The sequence below is a fragment of the Eufriesea mexicana genome, unplaced genomic scaffold (genome assembly GCF_001483705.2).
Source record: "Eufriesea mexicana isolate 0111107269 unplaced genomic scaffold, ASM148370v2 scaffold22, whole genome shotgun sequence".
In the NCBI taxonomy this organism is placed as follows: Eukaryota; Metazoa; Arthropoda; class Insecta; order Hymenoptera; family Apidae; genus Eufriesea; species Eufriesea mexicana.
In genome coordinates this window covers 1,332,408-1,352,947 of record NW_016908212.1, presented here as the reverse complement: position 1 = coordinate 1,352,947, position 20,540 = coordinate 1,332,408, and the positions used below count along the sequence as shown (strand labels likewise).

At 31.8% G+C, this 20,540-nt stretch overlaps 5 protein-coding genes across 6 annotated transcripts; 1 reads left to right on the top strand and 4 right to left on the bottom strand.

The window, feature by feature from the left end:
• Positions 1-569: 569 nt before the first annotated feature.
• Positions 570-15,158, bottom strand: kdn (citrate synthase). 2 transcript variants are annotated; one of them, XM_017908864.1, is made up of 4 exons: positions 15,006-15,158; positions 3,557-3,712; positions 1,985-2,908; positions 570-1,881 (listed from the first exon to the last, which is right to left on the bottom strand). In XM_017908864.1, exons 1-4 carry the CDS (start codon positions 15,048-15,050, stop codon positions 1,615-1,617), a joined length of 1,392 nt encoding a protein of 463 aa, XP_017764353.1. In that variant the 5' UTR covers positions 15,051-15,158; the 3' UTR covers positions 570-1,614. The 2 variants fall into 2 exon arrangements, with proteins under 2 accessions (XP_017764353.1, XP_017764350.1); XM_017908861.1 differs by lacking the exon at positions 15,006-15,158 and adding an exon at positions 4,075-4,149.
• Positions 15,159-15,591: 433 nt separating this feature from the next.
• On the bottom strand, positions 15,592-16,900 carry LOC108553365 (methylenetetrahydrofolate reductase). The gene is made up of 5 exons (XM_017908237.1): positions 16,692-16,900; positions 16,382-16,602; positions 16,124-16,284; positions 15,722-16,044; positions 15,592-15,640 (listed from the first exon to the last, which is right to left on the bottom strand). The coding sequence occupies exons 1-5, from the start codon at positions 16,898-16,900 to the stop codon at positions 15,592-15,594; spliced, it is 963 nt and encodes a 320-aa protein (XP_017763726.1).
• Positions 16,901-17,232: 332 nt separating this feature from the next.
• On the bottom strand, positions 17,233-17,616 carry LOC108553354 (phosphatidylinositol glycan anchor biosynthesis class P). Its single transcript, XM_017908226.1, has one exon. The coding sequence runs from the start codon at positions 17,614-17,616 to the stop codon at positions 17,233-17,235; it is 384 nt and encodes a 127-aa protein (XP_017763715.1).
• Positions 17,485-18,493, bottom strand: LOC108553697 (Threonyl-carbamoyl synthesis 6). The gene is made up of 4 exons (XM_017908712.1): positions 18,400-18,493; positions 17,860-17,988; positions 17,662-17,788; positions 17,485-17,555 (listed from the first exon to the last, which is right to left on the bottom strand). Exons 1-3 carry the CDS (start codon positions 18,480-18,482, stop codon positions 17,662-17,664), a joined length of 339 nt encoding a protein of 112 aa, XP_017764201.1. The 5' UTR covers positions 18,483-18,493; the 3' UTR covers positions 17,485-17,555.
• A 63-nt stretch (positions 18,494-18,556) lies between these two features.
• LOC108553706 (transcription elongation factor 1 homolog) lies at positions 18,557-19,013 on the top strand. The gene is made up of 2 exons (XM_017908725.1): positions 18,557-18,690; positions 18,767-19,013. The coding sequence occupies exons 1-2, from the start codon at positions 18,575-18,577 to the stop codon at positions 18,897-18,899; spliced, it is 249 nt and encodes an 82-aa protein (XP_017764214.1). The 5' UTR covers positions 18,557-18,574; the 3' UTR covers positions 18,900-19,013.
• The last annotated feature ends 1,527 nt before the right edge of the window (positions 19,014-20,540 follow it).

Here is a 20,540-nt window from a genome sequence, read left to right as displayed (position 1 = left end):
AAAAAAAAAAAAAAAAAAAAAAAATTTTATTTTTACATATGTTACTGATTCAATTTAGTTACAATTTTAACAGTTATAGTTTACATGATTTTAAATATTATTGTCAAATTCAACATAAACTATTTGGAATTATAATTAGTTACAAAGATTAAACTCATTATTTATTTTATACTTTTAAATACAGTAAGAAGTAAAAGATTGACATAAAGGATAGTTAAAATTTAATAAAGGATCTGTCTGTTGAATTAGATGAAATAAGCACGATGTTGAATTAGATGAAATAAGCACGATGTTGAATTAGATGAAATAAGCACGATGTTGAATTAAATTAAAAAAATAAGTGAAGATAACAGAATTAATACTTTTATTTCTATAGTTTCAGTTATATATTTTGAATTTTATTAAATATTTTATTGCGATAATTTAAAACATTAGTACAAATTGCTTTTTTTGTCTTTCTTCTTTCCTGTTAATTAACGAAATAAATTAATGATCAAAGTATTTAGTGGAGTATGAGTTATTTTGTATTCTTTGTCTATATTTGAGATGTAAAAAAAAGAAAACAAATATAATTTTTAAAAGGTTTTTTTATTTTCACGTTCGTTATAAATAACGTATCGCACACACTCACTCATTCTCGTAACAGTGGATCTACCACTGGTATTTTTTTTTTTTTTTAAATTTATGATAACCGAAATAGCTCGATGCAATGGAGCTATATTTATGTTTTTAAAGAATCTAAAATCAACAACTGATGCACTAACACTGCAACAATTTTTACATGTTTTATTAGCCCTATTTATTTTCTATTTCATATACTAAGAACAATTATATTTAACAAATTTCTGCCGGTAAAACGATTTTTAATAACCACACGATGTTCTTTCATCGGTACAAGAACAATAAAGATACTTATTATGATTGAATCATATTCTAAAATTTTTGATATTTTTTTTGGCAGTGTCTGTTCAATTTACGGTATTTGAAATGTTCACTATTTTCAGTGAATATCTTGATGATTTACTAACTTTTATTACAATGAATTTATCATTTTTATTTCTAAAATTGTCGCCATTTAAGTTAAACATAAAGCGACAAATATATTTACAATTTATCTTACCTATTGTTAATGCGTATATTAGGGTTTTTTTTAAAAGGGCATGGCAGTTAAAATTATGTATATCGGATGAATTCATATTTTTCGTACTTTGTTTTATATCGCAAAATCCTTATCTCATTTTTATGAAATTTGTTTTTAACAGAAAATACATAGACGGAAATATTATTAATAAGTGTAAAAGAAAATTTTTAAATATAATAAACTGCGAAACCTCTTCTTAAAAAGTTTACATTCGTTACATGAGGCGATTATTTATTGTTCCAATATTTAATCTCTCGTCTTTCTAAGAAGGCACAACAATTAAAACGATTGGTTTAAAGTCATATTACAATGAATTTGAAAAGAGGTCCGAAAAGATTATACTTTTCTGTGTATTAATATCTTTAATATGATAAAAAACGGTCAGTTTTTTATTTTATTTTTGAGGTCATGATAATGGTGTGACACGAACTTAGAAGGTTTCAATGATCTTGATTTTTGATAAATAAAGATGTTTAAGCTCTAACGCATCTCATCAGAAGCTCGGAACTTAAAGACTTGGGCCTTTCAATTGGGAAACCGAGACCACGAGCCCAAACAAGGGACGATAAGACACCAAGGGCACGAGATACTCCGAAAAGAACGGTGTAATAATTCATTTCTTTCATTCCATAGTACTGCAACAGAACTCCTGAATGGGCATCTACATTTGGCCATGGATTCTTTACTTTACCAGTTTCCAAAAGAATGGGAGGAACTACTTTATATACTTGAGAAACGAGCTAAAAATATACGAACATCAACATTAATTAAAAGAAAATTTCTATTTAGATTATGATGAAAATAAAATTAATTTGATATAAATCATATAGAGGACTGTACTACCTTGAATAATTTGTCATCTGGTAAGTGTTTCAACGCGAATTCTCTCTGGCATGTATACCTAGGATCAGTTTTTCTGAGTACAGCATGTCCATATCCAGGAACGACTTGTCCGCTCTTCAGTGTGTTCCAAATAAAGTCCTTCATTTTTTCGTCACTAGGGCTGTCTCCAAGCTCACCGCGCAGCTTTTCTAACCATATCAACACTTCTTGATTTGCAAGGCCATGAAGAGGGCCAGCTAGACCATTCATACCAGCCGCGAAGGACAAATAAGCGTCGGACAATGCAGAACCTACTAAGTGAGTAGTGTGTGCAGATACGTTTCCACCTTCGTGGTCAGAGTGTATCGTTAGGTATAAGCGCATCAGTTCGATGAATTGTGGGTTATCGTATCCAAGCATGGTTGAGAAATTCCAAGACCAATCTTTGCACGGATCAACGGATCCTACGCCTTTACCACCCTTGTAAATATTTCTGTATATCGTAGCTGCGACTACAGGTAATTTGGCAATCAGATTCATTGTATCTTCGTAAGTGCTTTCCCAATATTTTCCTTTGTGTACACCTTTCGTGTATGCTTTAACGAATTCACTCTCGCTGTTTAAAAGAGTGATGGCGGCGGAGAATTGTGTCATGGGATGCAAAGTTTTCGGGAAATTGTTCAGGGCTTTAGTTACATGCTCAGGTAATGCACTTCTGCACGCCCATTCTTGAGAAATTGCTTGTACTTGTTCTTTCGTAGGAACATCGCCGGTAATCAAAAGCCAGAACAAACCTTCCGGAAGCGGTTCATCACCACCTTCAGCTTTGGGTAAAATTTTCTGACATTCTGGAATTGATTTTCCTCTGAACCTAATACCTTCCTCAGGATCCAGAACTGATGGTTCCCATATAAGTCCTTTAATTCCACGCATGCCACCATACATCTAAAAAGGAATAAAAGGTCAAGTTATCATGTGATATCAAACACAAGTTGAAAAAAGAAAGAGGGAAACGAGTTCATTGACATTGATCTATGATGTAACGACTACGAGAGATGCACTTTGAACTCGTTTGAATGTTACTTTTACATTTATCATGATTTAATGCTACATATAAATGAAGTATAAAAAAAAATATATTCAAACGTTTAATATAACGTTGCATAACTTCTTACTCAATTAGATGTCATTAAATACAAAGAGCTTTATCGTCTTCAGAAAATCGCTAGAAATGTGATAGCCAGGGAATAAAGTTCATCAGCTGTTGATATAAAAATTAAGACTTTCTGGTATACGTTCATTAGGCGGCCAAAATTTTTCCGACAACCTAAAAGTCTGCCTATATCGTGATCACATGATAAGCACGCGACATTTATTTATGCCATAATGTATATCATTCATCCGTGACATTTATCGGTATTATAAAAAATAACTAATATTCTCTTACACGTGGTGTAAAATGTTGCGATCTTTGTCGCGTCATCGGTTTTCCAGAAAATTGTTACTATACCCGACAATTTATTAGTAGAGAAACGTTTAAACTGGAAAAAAAAATACGATGCAGTCGAAATTGCGTAACGGTTAAGTGCGTACCATGTCTACTGTGACCTCTCCCACTTTCGTGGATCCAAATTGTTTACGGAACTCCTTGATCCGTTCCTGTTCCTTCGGTAATTTCTCAGCCAGAATCTTCTTTAAATCGGTGGAGGCATCACTCAATGATCTCACAAATACGGTCGATGTTATTTTCTGTAAAAATAAGGAGAAGGTTAATTTACAATTATCTCATATATTTCTTAAAGTCTATTAGTTGCAAGTATCTACATATTGTGGAAACAATTCAGCTTATCGTTGTCTTTAATGTATATAAAAATCTAATTAACAGTAAGGTTTGAGGCCTCGACAAGTTCTTACATATAGAAATTAAATTTTGAAGATATTCTTTGCCCTTATACATGGGTACATAAATTAATAAGAAAATGTAATCAGCGAATTTAAAGAAACAATTATATCTTTCGATTAATGAAACTATTCCTATTTTCTATTTAAACACAATTCGATAAACGTAATTAAATTCTCATTATGTGTAAAACTTGAAATACCAATGTTACCAATTTTAACGAGCAATCATAAATGATTGTTGGATTACGTAAAAACGACATTCGTGACATCACGTTAAACAGTTACATATATATCGGTTCTCATAATCCACAAAGACGAGCTTTTTCCTTCTGACTGATCAATTTCTGCTTCTATTCTCTTGTTTCGTGCGAGAACGTTTTTGTTTTCCGCAAGACGGTTATATCGATAAGTCGGTTAGTCGATAACCAAACTGAAATTAGTCGCTCGTGTTCCGGCGTGACAAGAAGTTATTTCAGAAACGCGCGTGAAACGATTACGTCATATCATACGAGTTTACCTTTTTTTTTTTTCCTTACACGTATTTTTAGCCTTATACATTTTTTATACGATTCTATCGTTTGACGTACGCAGTCGAACACGGCGATTCATTATCCGCAGGGTGGCGCAGAAATCTCTAGATAACGGTAAATACAGACTAAAAGCTCGGAGAGCAAACATCGATTCACGACCGCATTTTGCAACGTGAATGAGAAATTAGGTCGAGGAGAAATCAGAATGGGAAGGTAAAGCGGAAAACCCGGCTAGGATTTCTGGATTTTGAGTCCAAAAACACGACAGATGGAGTCACTATTTCATACCTGTCTCGCCCTCTATGTTCACGGTACGAAAAGAAACTTTTCAAATTCCATTGCATCTTTATTACTACGTTTATATTATAATTATTTAATAAACATATCAGCAGTGAATGAAAGTTAAGATCTCACCGAAATAAATAAAATAAAATGTAAGTAAGATGAAACGGATATCCTTTAAATCGAAATAATTCGTGTCACTAATTTATAATTTTTTCATAATTCGTTACAGTAAATGTTCATTATGATATATATGTATAACAATTTACCGATTAAATGGCCCAGTTCGTGTCAGTAATTACTGTCGAATTGATCACGATACAATGGAAAATGGGTCTCTGAAAGTTACGAGAGTAATTAGGTCAACTTTTTCGAACTAAAACCTCTGCAAGACATAACCTCTCGTTAAGAAATGGCGCGATGAACGATCGCATTATTGAAAAACTTTTCGATCGAAGGATCCATTTAACTATATTCATCCTTTTCATTGGTGATATCCTCTGCTAGGTATTCTCTAGATTGGCGTTATTTCTACTAAGTATAACGACATATGGTCATACCGCACTGCGGACCAAATCATCTCTAATGTACGATATACCGTTGAATGCGAATTGTCGGTGACCTCGCCCTTTCTATTGAATTTGTCATTCATCTTACGAGTTCACTGCACATCACAACTCTCCACATGTATATCGAGGTGTGCATACCATTCAATTATATACATGTAATATTTTGTCATCCAATGAAAATGGCAACTTGAAAGTGCCGTTTAATTATAACACGAAAGTTTAACTTGTTACATAACAGTACGAGCTAAAAATTTCGTTTGTGAAAGCACAGGCAGACAGGCAGCCACAAGAAACGTACACGAATGGATATAACATTTCGCAAAGGATTCATTCTAAAATGGTCACAGATACACGACTGGGTTATGAAAGAGGGTTTTGTATCATTGAGAATGACTGGCGTTAGCGTTATATTTTCGGATTACATTGTACACTCTTTTTCGGTCAGCATATTGTATTTATGAATGTAAAGGTTCACCTAGATCGTTATTAAACATATACAGAACGTTGTATTTGGATAATGGCCAGAGTTGCGAGTGGTCGATGACTAAAAATAAATAGTTTCACGTGTTGTATAATTCGACTTACGCTACATAATGCACACGTGATAAGAAAATCGGATATAAAAACGTGTCCTTTGCAACACGGTGATATTCAAGGTTACAGAAGCAATGACGTGCATTTCACTGGGATATATGAAGTTCAAAGTCGTGGATGACATGTCACAATCTGATACTCGAGATGACTTAGAGGTCAGTTTAGCGAATGGTTCAAGGACATGTACTTGATCTACAAGTATTGGAATATCTATAGCAAAATTGCAAGAACATGAAGCTTTGATTAATTGTTTTCATAATTATGTGGATGAATTGTCACGTTTCCTACAAGACCAACTATTATTCTCATACATATAAACGAGGTGTAAACTGGATGTTAAAGATGAAGCAAACCACACTTGAATTAACCACATTTTAACTCTAAAGAATATCAAATATTTTACGGACAATTTAATTGTTTCTTTACGATTTATAATCTATAACAGTATAATTACTATTTATATATCTATAATAATATACACATAATATTGTACAGGTATTATCACGTAACGAAAACAAGGCAAGTAAGTACCGTGCGTTATGGATTGACGCGTTCGCACCAAGAATTTATTGCTCCAACTGTAAGTAACAATATACTTAGGCTGTAACGCAAGACGAATATCAGGTGGTAACCACAACGATGTAACGAAATACTAATTGAACAGATTGACAGTGACTTTTATTTCCGTCATGCGTATCGTTGCAATCAAATCAAGAACTTAACCCACGCCGATCCAATTGCTTTGCCATCGGTCAGCTCCTCAAATCGAATTAGTATTCAAATTTCAAGATAAATATCAATTCTAGCCGTTCATATGTTTTACAGCATTCGAGAAGCATGGAGAAATTTGCAGTTGAAGAGAGAATGTTTTGTTATAAACTTCTGTGAAAAGATGAAAGGATAGATCCGAGCAAATGCTGTTTTCTCAGTAAAAGGTTTAATGCGGCAGCTAAACGCTGGGTCTCGAGTATCGATGAAGAACATGCAAGAAATGCTGGACCTCGACTAGAATGTTGAACTCCAACTGCTCCATTCACCGGATATGGTATAGTCGCACTATCGTTTATTCTGGTCTTTACAAAGCTTGTTTAATGCTGCGGAATTTAATACTACAGAGGTTTGCAAATTCAATGGAATTCATTGTTGAGGAAGATAAAGAGTTTTTCGAAGGACTCGAGAGACTATTCGACAAATGATGAAAGAGAATCATTTATAGAAGCGGTACGTGTGCACATTCCTCGATAAAAATGTTAATTTTCTGAAACAAGATCATTTTTAATCTCGTAAATTTTCTCACGAATTTTCCAAACGATAATTATCAAATTATTGTTTCGGGAAAAGTTTTCAGGTTTTCAAAAGAAGAAAAATTGAACGTTGACTTCCATCCAGAAAATTATATAATGACGGTATCTTGGAAATCGTCTTAAATTATTCAAATCGAAACTTGCGTTACCTACAGCGAACCATGAGAAGTTCAATATAAGATCATCACGCGGATCAGAAACTTTCAAACACAAAGGTCAACTTTCACCGTAAACGATGTATTTCCGATAACATTTCCCGCGTTCTATAAATGGATCTAAAAATAAATCGAAAGACATTATATTTACATATCTTTCACTTATGGTCTTTCTTCCTTCACAATACTCGCGCGAGTAAAAGCAAAGTGACATAATCGTGGCGAAAAAATATACGAGAGCGAAACATCGACTCGTACATAATAGTAGTTCGATATCGCTTTTTACAAAGCCCGGGCTTTTTACGTCGAGTGATAATTAGTCGCCTACGAACAAAGTTCAACACGCGATCTCCCACTGGTGTACAATACGATTCATGATATATCGTAATTAATAAATACTATTACGTAGCGTTAATTAGTCTGGACAAGTTAGTGCATTCATTTCTACGTAGTTGGTATTTAAATAATGTTCTATCGTTGAATGGAAAACTTTTATCGATTCCCTACCAGACTTCCAGTGCTTATCTTCGCATACCTTCTCGTGTCAATTTTCAGGAAAAATAAGTAGTTGTTAATTGTATTTTAAAACTGTCGAGTCACTGAAAGAGTGATTTTCAAAATGGGATATCGCAGTAATGTATCTCGGTAATTTTTGAATGTACCATGAGAATTTTTAATACTAAACATAACACAAGTTGACCATTTTGATTAGAAAGTATTGATCAGTGAAAGATAAAGCATACTATATACGAATCTTAAAAGAATTACAGTAAGAAGTAAGATATGTACTTGAAAATTGAAGAGTTCATATAAAAAATGACTCCTGCCAATATTTTTTATCTTAAAAAATATTCTCGTATCTATCATTAGTTTTTTATAAAATTAATGAATTCTTCCTTGTATTATAATAAAAGAAAATAGATAATTTTTTGATAATACCGATATCACGATGGCGTGAGACTTCTAGTTATTCGATAGCGTTATTACTTAAGAACTCGATAAAAATTAATTATAAACACAATCGTACAGTCGAGTGATAAAATTTTAGCTAAAGCACACGATACTATAATAACATACAAACATATAAAGACTACAGAATATTTTATCCAACGCTCTGTAACTATCTACATTGTACACAGTACACTATACTACACTGTAAATATTTGATCTAAGGTACTGATATCTTTTCCCTCAGATTTTTCCCAAATAAAATATTTACATCTAATGCAACGATAGCTCTTTCATATGATTTCAAATTACCTTTGAATAAAAGACAATCTCTCTTTGTACATCGACAAAAAGAATCATCTATTTTTCATCGTATCGCATCTTTAGTATTTACCCTTTTACAAATTAATTTTTAGTCATTCATTTTTCTTTCTTTAATAACTAGCAGAGTTTATAAATTTATATGTACAATAAAATGGAAATGATTGAAAATCGCTGCCCTAAGGTATCTCCTTATCACAGCAAACGCGATTGAACTAAAAGCTAGCTAAACCAGAGATGTAATCAAATATTTAGCTGAATCAGACAAGCTATAGTCAGAGGTTTAAAAGGTCTAGATTAACGTGAATATAAATGATAAGAACTTTTAACCGCTGAACATGGTCATGCCTATATAAAACGTGCACGTTATCTCGGATTATTGTAATAGCGTGCACAGGTGACGTATATGATAAAGTGCAAGTGATTTCGTTCAATTATCGATGACAGTAGGGAGGAAAAAATCAAAATTAGGCGGAAGCCATAAGCGTGAAATCTTTTAACGCTGGATTATCAGTAGTACGTAAGTTCTGCGCGTTTAGTGACGAACGTGCAACGCATATTAACCAACTCCCGAAGAATTTACATTTGAAATAAGAACTTGCCAGTCTTTACTTTTCAATTAGATATAACACAGATATAATTAATGACTTTTGTGTCGCCAGATTAGTACGGCACGTGTATATATCACCTTAAAAAAGAAAATATTTTGCTGTATTTCAAATATTTTTCTTCATTTGGTCGGTGTGTATAAAAAGCTTCCTATCATTGGCAATTAAATCCTAATGAAATGGAAATTAATGACCGCAATTATAAGAAAGTCGATCGCATGATTTCATTATAATTATTTACATGCTCTTTCTTGCGGTTCGAATGTAAAGTGATTCTAGAATTGATTTGTTCTATAGTCGATGGTAACGGGAACTTAAATAATCTATAGGTCGATCGAAGACATCAATTCACGACTCGAAACTTATTTTACTGTGTGACTTATTTCCTGTGGCGTAGGTATGACGATTGGAAGCATCGTATCGTTGTATGGAAATTTATAATAAATTTTAATTCTACGTTATAACAGGTACTGAATCGATGTTACTTAACATTATTACCGTGAAATTCTAGTCGTACGACTAGCATGAATTATTCAAGGAAATCTGTTACAGTGCCACCTTTTTCTCATATGTATGCACGAAGATAACGATACAGGCAATTAATAACACGTTGTTTACCGTTTTCAACCACGACTAAACATCAAGTTGATTTATCCAGCTGTTTGATTAATTCTGCAATGGAAATTAGGTCTGCGACGAATTACAACCCCCTAATAACATGATATCGAAAGAGATGAGACTGGAAAAAATAAGTTAAAAATAAGTAAATTTTACCCTGACTAATAGATAAGTGAAAACATTTCAATACTTCCATATCACAGCTATGGGTAAAAATAAAACTACCCATTAGGCTTAAACATCTAAACCTTTCAAAAAGAAGAATTCGAGAATTCACGTTCTTTCGCTTCGCGATAATCCATATTCTTAAAATGTTCATAAGAATGATAGAATGATCTGATCCTAAGGCAGCGTATTAACCCTTTGCACTCGACGATTGATTTGGTTAAAGAAGGGTACGAGTTGAAAAATTTTGTGCTATTAAGCTGATGACATTTTGTGAGCAGTAAATAAGAAATCCTACAATAATTAACACGTAGAATTATTTAATTTCGATACCTCGCACACACTGTTAGCATTATTTTAAATTTGATATGTCAATTAATATCGAACTTCGAAATTTTATCAAATGGCGACTGAAGGGCGCCTCTCGAGTGCAAAGGGTTTAAATGGACATGATTCATAGCGGTTTCCTCGCGTGATCTTCAAATATAATTGAAAGCGCGAAAAAGAAAGAAAGGATACCGAGTGCCCAATTAAATTTCGGATCGGTGTGCTGGTTCTGTCACGACGAACAGAGATTATCGCCCCACGTGTTCCGCAATGTATTCGCAGATTTGACGTCATACATCGTGCGCTATTCGTTTGCGGCATGTGACTCGGAGTGACATTACTTGCACCAGTGGCCGTTTAAGTTCTTCCTAGTTTCCAATGATTTATGGACGTGCCGATGACGTGCACGACTTGAACGATTTCTATGAGAAAATCCATTCGTCGATACGTGTGACACGAGGCATCGAACTATCTCGATCGCTCGAGATCGGTATTATACAATTTGGCACGTACGAATCTACTTAAACAGTCGATTAATAGAAGAAAGATAACGATTGTGTAACTTCATTAATTCGCTATTAAGCTCGCGATTATGCATGCCGCTGATCACGATTCAGTCGGTTCACGATTACAATCGAAAGTTCGTTGTCGCTGGAGGAAAAAGAAGAGGAAAACGCTCGAGGTCCGAGAAAGTCTGGAAACTCTAGAAAGTCTATAGATCTGGATCTATATTTTCGCAATAGACAGAAGAACAAGTGTATCATGAAAAATTCGCACGGGTAACAACGAAGATTAACGCATTCTGCGACCGTGGAACAGGTTTATCGTCGAACTTTGGGTACACGCGTTAACGGTGCCGCATTATTCGTATGCATTAGGTCACTCGCATTACTCACTACGTTATCGCGATCGCGACTTTGTCTCTTATTGATATTTCGACAGAGGAGCGTTGCTGCATCTTTATCTTGGCTCATATTAGACGCGAATGAAATTAATTACTTGGCCGATATAATTTAATCAGGCGACTCAACCGGATCGTGAGATTTTAAATATTCGTGTCATTTCCATTTTAACATTCGGTCACTCGCAGCGGTCTTGAACAACTCCATAAAGGAAATCATGCGACTCATCCTCCTTCTAGGTTTTTCCTTGAGGCCGCAATAACGGGTCGTACGAAATCAATTTTCCGCTTAATAGTTTCGTGGAAATCGTACGTGGGATCTTCTGTCCTTAAGAAAAAGACAAGGAAAATTGATATGCGTAAATAACTCGTTCGAAACTGAAATACGAGAAAATTTTCGTGCGGATGCACATTTCAGCGAAATGAAGATCTTTGGCCTTATTTCCTTTCTCGATCGAATGTAGGTTGACATCGTTGTATCCTCGTCGAGAATAAGTTCTCCTTTGCTGTACTGATCCTCATTACCCGTGCAAGTGCCCGTCGTGTTCACCGAAGAATTTCAATTCTCTTCATACACTCGATCCTCCAATGACCTTGATTATAAGATGTATATGTAGATATGAATTAGCCATCAAAATTGGACAGAACAGATAAGCTGTTACGAAATGAAATTTAATATAGATCTTACGATTCCAGCGAATTTTTGCACGCGTTTTATGATACAGAAATAACGCGATAATCTTGCGACGTTTCGAATAAACTTCGTGTTTAGCTACCGCTTATCAGATTCAGAGATAAGCTGGGTTATTGAGACGATATTGTAAATTTTCTGTAAAATTCTGGAAATACAAACTAAATAAGAGAAGATACGTTGCATACCAATGTCGAACAAATTGGCGTTAAATATGGGATATACAAGCTAATCAAATTTATCTATGTCGAAGTGAATCTTTGCGAAAAAGTATTTCGAGTTAGAACAGAAAACGGTGAAAATAATTCAAGGTCCAAAAGCTGTGTCTTTATACAGATTTGATATTCGTCTAGATATAATATTAAATCATAAATATCTATAATTAATTACCTCTGAATGATCGATGAAATAAATGATTCTAGAATATCATTGTCGTCATTATATCTGAATTTCTATCGAATAAAAATTTTCCGAATACTTTTAATTGCATTTATTTTTCAAAGATAAACGGGAAAGTGAAACGAGTGGAATTTGCTGCTTAAAAATATAATCTTGATATCTCTTATCAGAATTTGCAAGAACGTGTAAGCATAAAAGTAATCTCGACCAAATCGAAACATAATAATAATTTGTTTAATTAATTATGCGTAACATTATGTAAAAGACTCCATAGCGGTCGTTATCTTTGATTGCATAACTAACAAGCATGTGAAGGGCACTACTAGATAGAACACACCCGCAAACTACAATTATCTAATTGATTTCGCGCCATATAATCGTCAAATGGCGCTAAAATGACCGAGAAGAGGGTGTCACGCATGATCCAATCTTTATTAACCCTGAAATTCAATCGTCTTGCCGACAGCTCGACGTTTGTCTTCAACTTCGCTCGAATCCGAAATTATTAAATAACAACGCCACTCAATTTTCTTAATATACTCTGCAACATTTTTTTCCACGTATGAATAATTTGTAACTTCGTTTAATCAAATCGCGAGAGTTCTATAATTTATGCGAAATTCATTCTTCCTTCTGCTTTTCTCCTTTAATTTTTAATCGCTATTCATAACGAAAATAAATTATTTTATATTTGTACAGTCGGAAGGTCGATTTGAAAATCTGACTATATTAGGATATCGACGTGTTGAATTATTGTGCACGTTAATAATAGATGATTTCACTTGTAAAAGAGGGAGAAAAAAGAGACAGTTCTAAAGTAGCATGTTATGCGATCCGAAGGTTACGTTCATATATCTATGATATTAGGTAATCAGCGAGCCATCTGTAAGTTAAGAGAACAATTTCTAAATCTGCCAAAAGTTACAGTAGATATACGTAGACTTTGTATTAAACTATTCGCTCGAGTTTAATTGACTGGTTCAGTCGAACTTATGATTTAGTTCGACATTAAACAACATTAATAACGTTCGTATTAATACTTTTATTTGGATTAATCGCATTAATTTTAATATGTCTCGTAAAATTTCGTATTTCCCTTCATAAAACTATATTAATATATATATAGTTCTATATAGTTATTTGACATTCAGAGATTCCAAGCGATCATGATAAGAATAGAAAGGGTTAAAACCGGATGTATATGTTAGCTATAGATGGCTAAACGACAAAGAATTATTTCGAATACAGCGATACAGCGGATGAAAGCGGCACGAGTAGCTGAAAATTCGATCGGTAAGCAGGTGTTTGTCAAGAACAGGTCACGAAGAAATGACTAATGTGGATCGAGAGGACGAAACAGATTCTGACCTCGAATTCAATCTAAAATTATCATACCTTACGAAATTATAATACTGTGCACTCCTCAATGAATATGTGTGTTGGCATAAGGAATTCTCAAATATTTCCCCATACACGTTGTCTGGTGTTTTGATTTACAAATATAAGGACATACGTACACATGATAATTTAACAGGAATTCATTTCAAGTTTGGCTATGTAAATGCAGCAATATATATGTACAGTAACAATATATTGTTACAATGGAAATTGATTGACAGCTTTGGTCTTTGATAAACTAACCTTTCAATTTTTATATCGATGATCGAAATTAATATTTCGTATTCCATCTGTTTATCTGATATACAATCACTGGAAATTCCGTGTACTGATCGATTAAAACTAAAAAGATACGTCAATTTATGCGAAGAATTTATTCATGCATTTCATAAATATTTCAACTATAATCCACCACAAAACTGATTTACACCGCAAATGTACATTCGTATGAAGTATTTCATATATCAATTTAGTAATTTCACGAATAAACGTTAAAAATGGAAAACAGTTAATGTCCTTTTTTTAACGTATATGATTTAATAACGTTTATAATTTGCGGTAGTCAATAAATAATAATTGTGTGCTTTCTATAAATTTATTACGTAACTACTATATCAAGCTTATCTAAATTAATGCCAAGTTCTGTCGATCAGGTAAACCCTTTCCCCTTCCCCATTCAATATGTAATTCGATAGATAAATTTTTAGAAACTTAAACGGCATATATATTCGTTTTATGATATTCATAAGATTTTATATTACCGTTGAATGCAACTACTCGATTCTCTAAGATGTTCCCATATTAGAGGTATTCCTTCAAAATAATGTGCATTGTTGGAGCTTCGCAGAGGTGTTATTAAGCATACGTTCGATAAGTTGAAAAACCTTTAACTTCAAACCTTTCATAGTTAGCATTTTACCTATTCAATCAACAAACACGATCTAATATTTCACCCAAATATTATTAATGTAGACAATATTTTATGAATTTGAGAATTTGTATACCGACAGTTCTGATCGTGTATGTTACTAGGCTATTGGTCGATACAACGAACGCCTACTGGATATCCAGAACCGTAGCATCTTGACTCTTGACGGTGTGCGAAACTCTAGCGTTTCAAAAGAGATGAATAATAAAAAGATATACATTTTTATATCATAATCTATTTAAAATAACCCACTATTATTACAAAAAGATAATAATATACGTTAAACACTTGATTGCCGTTCGAATTTCGCACCGGAACAACGTGCAGTGGTTTAGGAATCATTCAAATATCATATTGCATACCAAGACCAATCAATTTTACATAAAATACTTTACCACGCACCTGAACTTCCAAACAACGTTTGGGAGTGAAACGGAAGAGTGCCATTGTTCTTTATATCTTGGCTTATGGATCCTTCCTCTTTCTTGTTACCGTCACACCAACTATCCAACTGACCACGCGGAGCTCTGGCGCCCAACTCGACTAGCTCTGTTCGTTCGTCATGAATATTTCTATAGCGCGTGCGCAAAATAGCAAGTATCCTCAAAGGATCGTGTATATCTACAAATCTGCCACGTTACGTTCGTAAGAAATCTCGAGATCAATTTTGTGACTTTTTTTAGTAAGTTCCTTGAAAAGAAATTAAAAGGTAATGTTTAATAACCTTACTATAAAAAACATGCAAAATGAATATTAAATTTTAATAAAGACTTTATGAATTTTGTACGAATTAAATATTTTAATTCTTTGCCATTGTTCCACCTAGGGAATTTTAACAATTGGTAATTCAGGTTAAACTTGGCGCCTAATATCACTACATTTAATTGTATTATAATATGTTTATTAAAACTGTCATGCTTAAATGTATAATTTTCTATAATTGCAATTTTTCATCTTTGTGATATATGTCTTCCCCACTTTCAGATAATCAGCGAAAAATATCAAGTTTATTACATATTTCCAATAACGATGATAGTCTGCAATTCACAGATGTATAAGTAAATATAAATAAATAAATAATTTTACATTATATTCTTTCTATGAAAATTCATAATTACTTATTTAATGTGAAAAAATGAAATCCACAAGTAGTTTTGCTTAAAATAATGTCTTTTATAATATTTATAGATAATTCTATTCCATATCTACGCACTTTTTCATCATCATTTTTAATTTCTTTTAAAGTATTTAAAATAATTCGAGGTATTTTAACATTACACATGTTAAGTATGTTTTTCATACATGTGTAATTTACTATTGGAAAAATACCTGGAATGATTGGAACATTGATTCCAATTTCTCTACAGTCATTCACAAATTTAATGAATATATTTGCTTCAAAAACAATTTGTGTTATTATAAAATCTGCACCTGCATCAACCTTAAAATAAAATTAATATGAACATTAAATAAAATTATCAAATGCATAAATAAGTAATAAGGCTAAATGAAATAATTACTTTTTCTTTCAAATAAATCAAATCCATTTCTTTAGATGGTGATTCTGGATGCATTTCTGGATAACCAGCAACACATATACAAAATATGTCGCCAAACTGATTTTTTATAAAACGAATTAAATCAATTGCATGAGGAAATTCAGCATTTAATTTTGTTGAATCTAAAATTTATATCTTATCATAAAATTCAAATACACAAATTTTTGTTATGTACAAAGAATTTTAAGTATAAAGTATTTCACACGAGTATATAATTACCACCCCTTAAAACAAAAATATTATATATGCCACAATCCAATGCTTTCTTTAATATAATTTGGACTTCAGTAACAGTTAAAGCATTAGCTACAAGATGTACAAGTGTATTACTTGGAAGTGTATTAAATATATCTAAAGACAAATAATCTTCCACTTTCTTTGACATATGCCATGTTAAAGAATAAAAGAGTGGATGATATTTATTCATTTCTATAAAAATGCTTATAACAAAAATTGTTACTTATATAAGTGTAATTAAACATTATTAATATAAGTATATTAAGCATTATTAAGTATATACTGTACATACCGTTTATAAACATTATAATTTTTTGTACGAATAAGCTCAAAGCTACAAAATATAGTATTTCTGTCGATTGCATTTTTTAATTTTTGTTTTAAATTAATAATTTCGCGTCCATTATCCGTAGATTGAAAATAATTTGCATTACTATTGCATTCATAACTATCAATATATTGGTTATATATTTTATTTTTTAGTGTATATTTCCTGATCATTTTCTACAATATTTAACTGAAAAAGTTGCAATCAACTACATATTTCTTCTTATGCTCGAGATTATATAAAACTTTTGTTATCAAATTATATATTGCAATATATGAAATACATAATTAACATGATATTGCAACACAGTATTTAGATTTAAAAAAAAATATTACAATAAAGATTAATATTTTTTTTTTAAAACTATTAAAATATATTTATAAATTACTAATATTCATGGTTTATTATAAGTATTTATTCATGGTTTATTGTAATACCTCATGGTAAATTTACAAATTTAATGTTTTAATAGTTTTAAGTAAAATGTATTAATTTTTAACATCATTTACTTTTTTTTTGATAAATACAACTTTCTACAAATTTCTGTTATTGGAATATCATATACAGGAGGTATACCACCTGGAATTGTTTCTTTTTTAGGACATGAATGTTTATCTGTTATAGTTACAATATCACTAATATCTGGAGTCATAGATAAGTTTATAGCTGGGTAAATAATAAATGCAAATGTAGCAAGAGCAGTTAAAGCCCAAATTGGAATTGCTACAGCCCAGTACTTAGAAGGCCAATATGTTAATCCAAGACTATGTAAAATTTGATCTGGTACTACAGCCCATATCAAATATAAAAGAAAGATTATATTTGAACCTATGTATAAAGCGTATCCATAAACAGATCTTGGTCCATATGGAGCTGGAGTATGTTCCATTTTATATGGAATTAATTTTAAAAATAATGAAAAAATAATATTTACTTAATAATAATCATAACTTGGCACAGGTGGACCAAAAAGTTGCATAGTTTCTATTACTAAAATCAAACTATCAAAAAATGATGTCAATGCCACTCTAATTTTTCGTACTTCAGTTCCAGAAATTACTCTATAAAACATAATATAAATTAGTGAAATAAATTAAGTACATGCTATTATAATAAATATACAATAACTTACACTTTTAATAAATTGTTGTCTAATGTCAAATTTTTTGTAATACTACCTCTTGAAGGTTCTTTATCAACTCTTAATACTTGATAAACAATTTCTGCTTCCCTTGATGATGGAAAAGGTATTGACAAATTTCTGTACAAAAATTAAGGTTATTTTCACATTATACATTTGTTTCACAAATTCTATGTAATAATATGAAATTATTTATTTCCAAGGATACACACTAAAAGTACTCATGATATTAAAATGATATAAATATCATAAATAATAATTATCTTTTAATTTATTGATATAAAAATATTCGCTATAGTATCATTAAGACTACAAGTTCTTATTAATTCATATCATTGGCATGCCTTTTAATAATGCATTTAAGTAATTAAACACATTTAATCATTTAGTTATTAACTTTATGATTGATTGCATAATATAATTCAGTAATTTAGTTACTTTTTACAACATAAAACATTATAATTCTAAAATTTGATATTTGATATTTATTCAAATCTATAGAATATATTTTGCGCATATGCATATACCAACCTAGTAATTTCTTGTGAATTGTATGGTGTTATACTACGTTGTAAACTGCTCCCTACATTAATCACACGCAACAGTTTACACATAAATAGTACCAAAATTTGGTATAAGGTGGTGTATGTGAATGTAAAGATTTTTAGTAAAAAAAACCAGTGTACTTTTATACACTTCAAACGTAATGGGCCGAAGAAAAAGTAAACGAAAACCTCCAAGTAAAAAAAAAGCTATTCAACCATTAGATACGCAATTTAATTGTCCATTTTGTAATCACGAAAAATCGTGTGAGGTTAAGATGTGCGTATAACAAATTTGCCGCCGATTTTTATACTACTTATATTTCAATTTTACTGCTTTGTCTTTCTATTTACAGGGATAAGTCAAGAAATACAGCTAGGATTACTTGCAGAGTCTGTCTAGAAGACTTTCAAACCACAATCAATTTACTTTCAGAACCTTTAGATGTGTATAATGATTGGATTGATGCTTGTGAGAATGCAAACTGAAATTTATTATTAATGTATTAGACTAAGCTTATAGATTTATTTATTAGTTTCTTTTATCAAATCATCAACATTCTATAGCATAAATGAATATCAATTAGTGTGCAATGCATAAACAAATTTATACTATATACTTTATATATTAATGAAGAGACATTTAATTATGTAAATTTGCTATTTTTTTTTACTTCAGAGTAATAGAATTTTATATATATCCAATTGTACTGTATTAAGTATCACACCGTACTAATTTTCATTATATGATATTTGTATAACCATATTTATGTATATCTATATCTTGTACTTATTAAGTAAGTATACAAGTGTTTATTTTAAAAATAACAAAACTAGTATGTAATTTCTATGATCTACAAATATTTATAAAAATCTAAAACATGTAATGTTTTTACTATGTGTTTTTATTATACAAATTATTATGTTATTGTAAAACAATGACAATATAAATAAAGCAGACTTTACTATAATTTTTTATAAGTATTAATGACTAATTTAAATAATTTATTACGATTTTGAATATACTATTACTAAGGTTACTAGGTAACAGTATTTTTTATAAACGCGAGAATCTAAATAATAATAAAAAAAATACAAGGCTAATCACATTAATGTTTTTATGTGATTACAAATATTTTTTTGGTGATAATCATTTTAAATATAAATAATTGTTCTTAAAAGGTTTAATCAAAAGTAAAAAAGAGGGGAAAAAACTAAATACGAAATAAAGTTACGATGTAGTTCCCTCGCAAATACTCAGCGGATGTGTTTCATAGCGCAGTCAAGATGGCGTTCCACCGAGTGGAATATACTTGTTAGAAAAAGTGCGTGAAAAAAAATGCCGCGGAAAGCTTGAGAGCGACGCGTGCGAGCTTAAGTGAAGTTTCGGTGGCACAGTGAATCCTCGTGATTTCACCATGCATTTTAGATAAAAAGAAATCAAATGCCGAGGTTGGAACAATGCGTGTATTAACCCAAGTGACAAGGCTTGTTCGCTGATCTTCGGACATTGCGGAGAACCGTGATCGTCGAGCGGCGAACAACGACGCTATGGCGTCCATCGGACGTGTGTATGTGTGTGTCATTATTTTTAATCCGCAATTAACGGCTAATTAAGCAGTCGTAACTGCGGATCATAAGTAGAATTCAATGCGTGTGAGATTCGTGTTGACGCCGGTTACTAAACGACACGACTTCCTAGTGTTAGTCGTCGCACCGGATCGGTTCATCTAAAAACAAACATTCTGGGCTGCTTTCATCCCCCCCTCCCCGTTTGACAGCTCCTAATCTAAATTATTTGGAACATTATGAATATTCTATTTCGATTTCTGCGATTACGTTGTCACAAACTAAATTGTGCTTACGCTATGATCCTTTCATTAAGAAATATGGTTCAAATCGTTACAGTTTGAGTTTATTCGTAAGCTCGAGAATGTGACTAAGCTGATTTTTCAACAAGTGTGTTTAATTGCAAGTGTTTATAATAATTCATAGTTTATATACCGTTTTGAAATATTTGGTTTCTAAGTCTATGAATTTCAATAATATGTCACGCATGCAATCTTCTATGTAAACATTAATATATGTATATATATATATATATATATATACACACATATATATATATAC

Bases quoted from the DNA above. Each gene is read 5' to 3' on its own strand.
- LOC108553354 (XM_017908226.1), bottom strand. From the start codon at position 17,616: ATGGAACATACTCCAGCTCCATATGGACCAAGATCTGTTTATGGATAC.
- kdn (XM_017908861.1), bottom strand. From the start codon at position 4,134: ATGTCACGAATGTCGTTTTTACGTAATCCAACAATCATTTATGATTGC. The intron at 3,713-4,074 runs GTAACATTGGTA...TTATTTTTACAG, and splicing joins ATGATTGCTCGTTAAAATTG to AAAATAACATCGACCGTATT. The intron at 1,882-1,984 runs GTAGTACAGTCC...GTATATTTTTAG, and splicing joins CAGATGACAAATTATTCAAG to CTCGTTTCTCAAGTATATAA.
- LOC108553697 (XM_017908712.1), bottom strand. From the start codon at position 18,482: ATGTGTAAACTGTTGCGTGTGATTAATGTAGGGAGCAGTTTACAACGT. The intron at 17,989-18,399 runs GTTGGTATATGC...ATTTTTGTACAG, and splicing joins AATTCACAAGAAATTACTAG to AAATTTGTCAATACCTTTTC. The intron at 17,789-17,859 runs GTAAGTTATTGT...TATGTTTTATAG, and splicing joins GACAACAATTTATTAAAAGT to AGTAATTTCTGGAACTGAAG.
- LOC108553365 (XM_017908237.1), bottom strand. From the start codon at position 16,900: ATGATCAGGAAATATACACTAAAAAATAAAATATATAACCAATATATT. The intron at 16,285-16,381 runs GTAATTATATAC...TATAAATTTTAG, and splicing joins TATTTTTGTTTTAAGGGGTG to ATTCAACAAAATTAAATGCT. The intron at 16,045-16,123 runs GTAATTATTTCA...TTTTATTTTAAG, and splicing joins TGATTTATTTGAAAGAAAAA to GTTGATGCAGGTGCAGATTT.
- LOC108553706 (XM_017908725.1), top strand. From the start codon at position 18,575: ATGGGCCGAAGAAAAAGTAAACGAAAACCTCCAAGTAAAAAAAAAGCT. The intron at 18,691-18,766 runs GTGCGTATAACA...TTCTATTTACAG, and splicing joins AAATCGTGTGAGGTTAAGAT to GGATAAGTCAAGAAATACAG.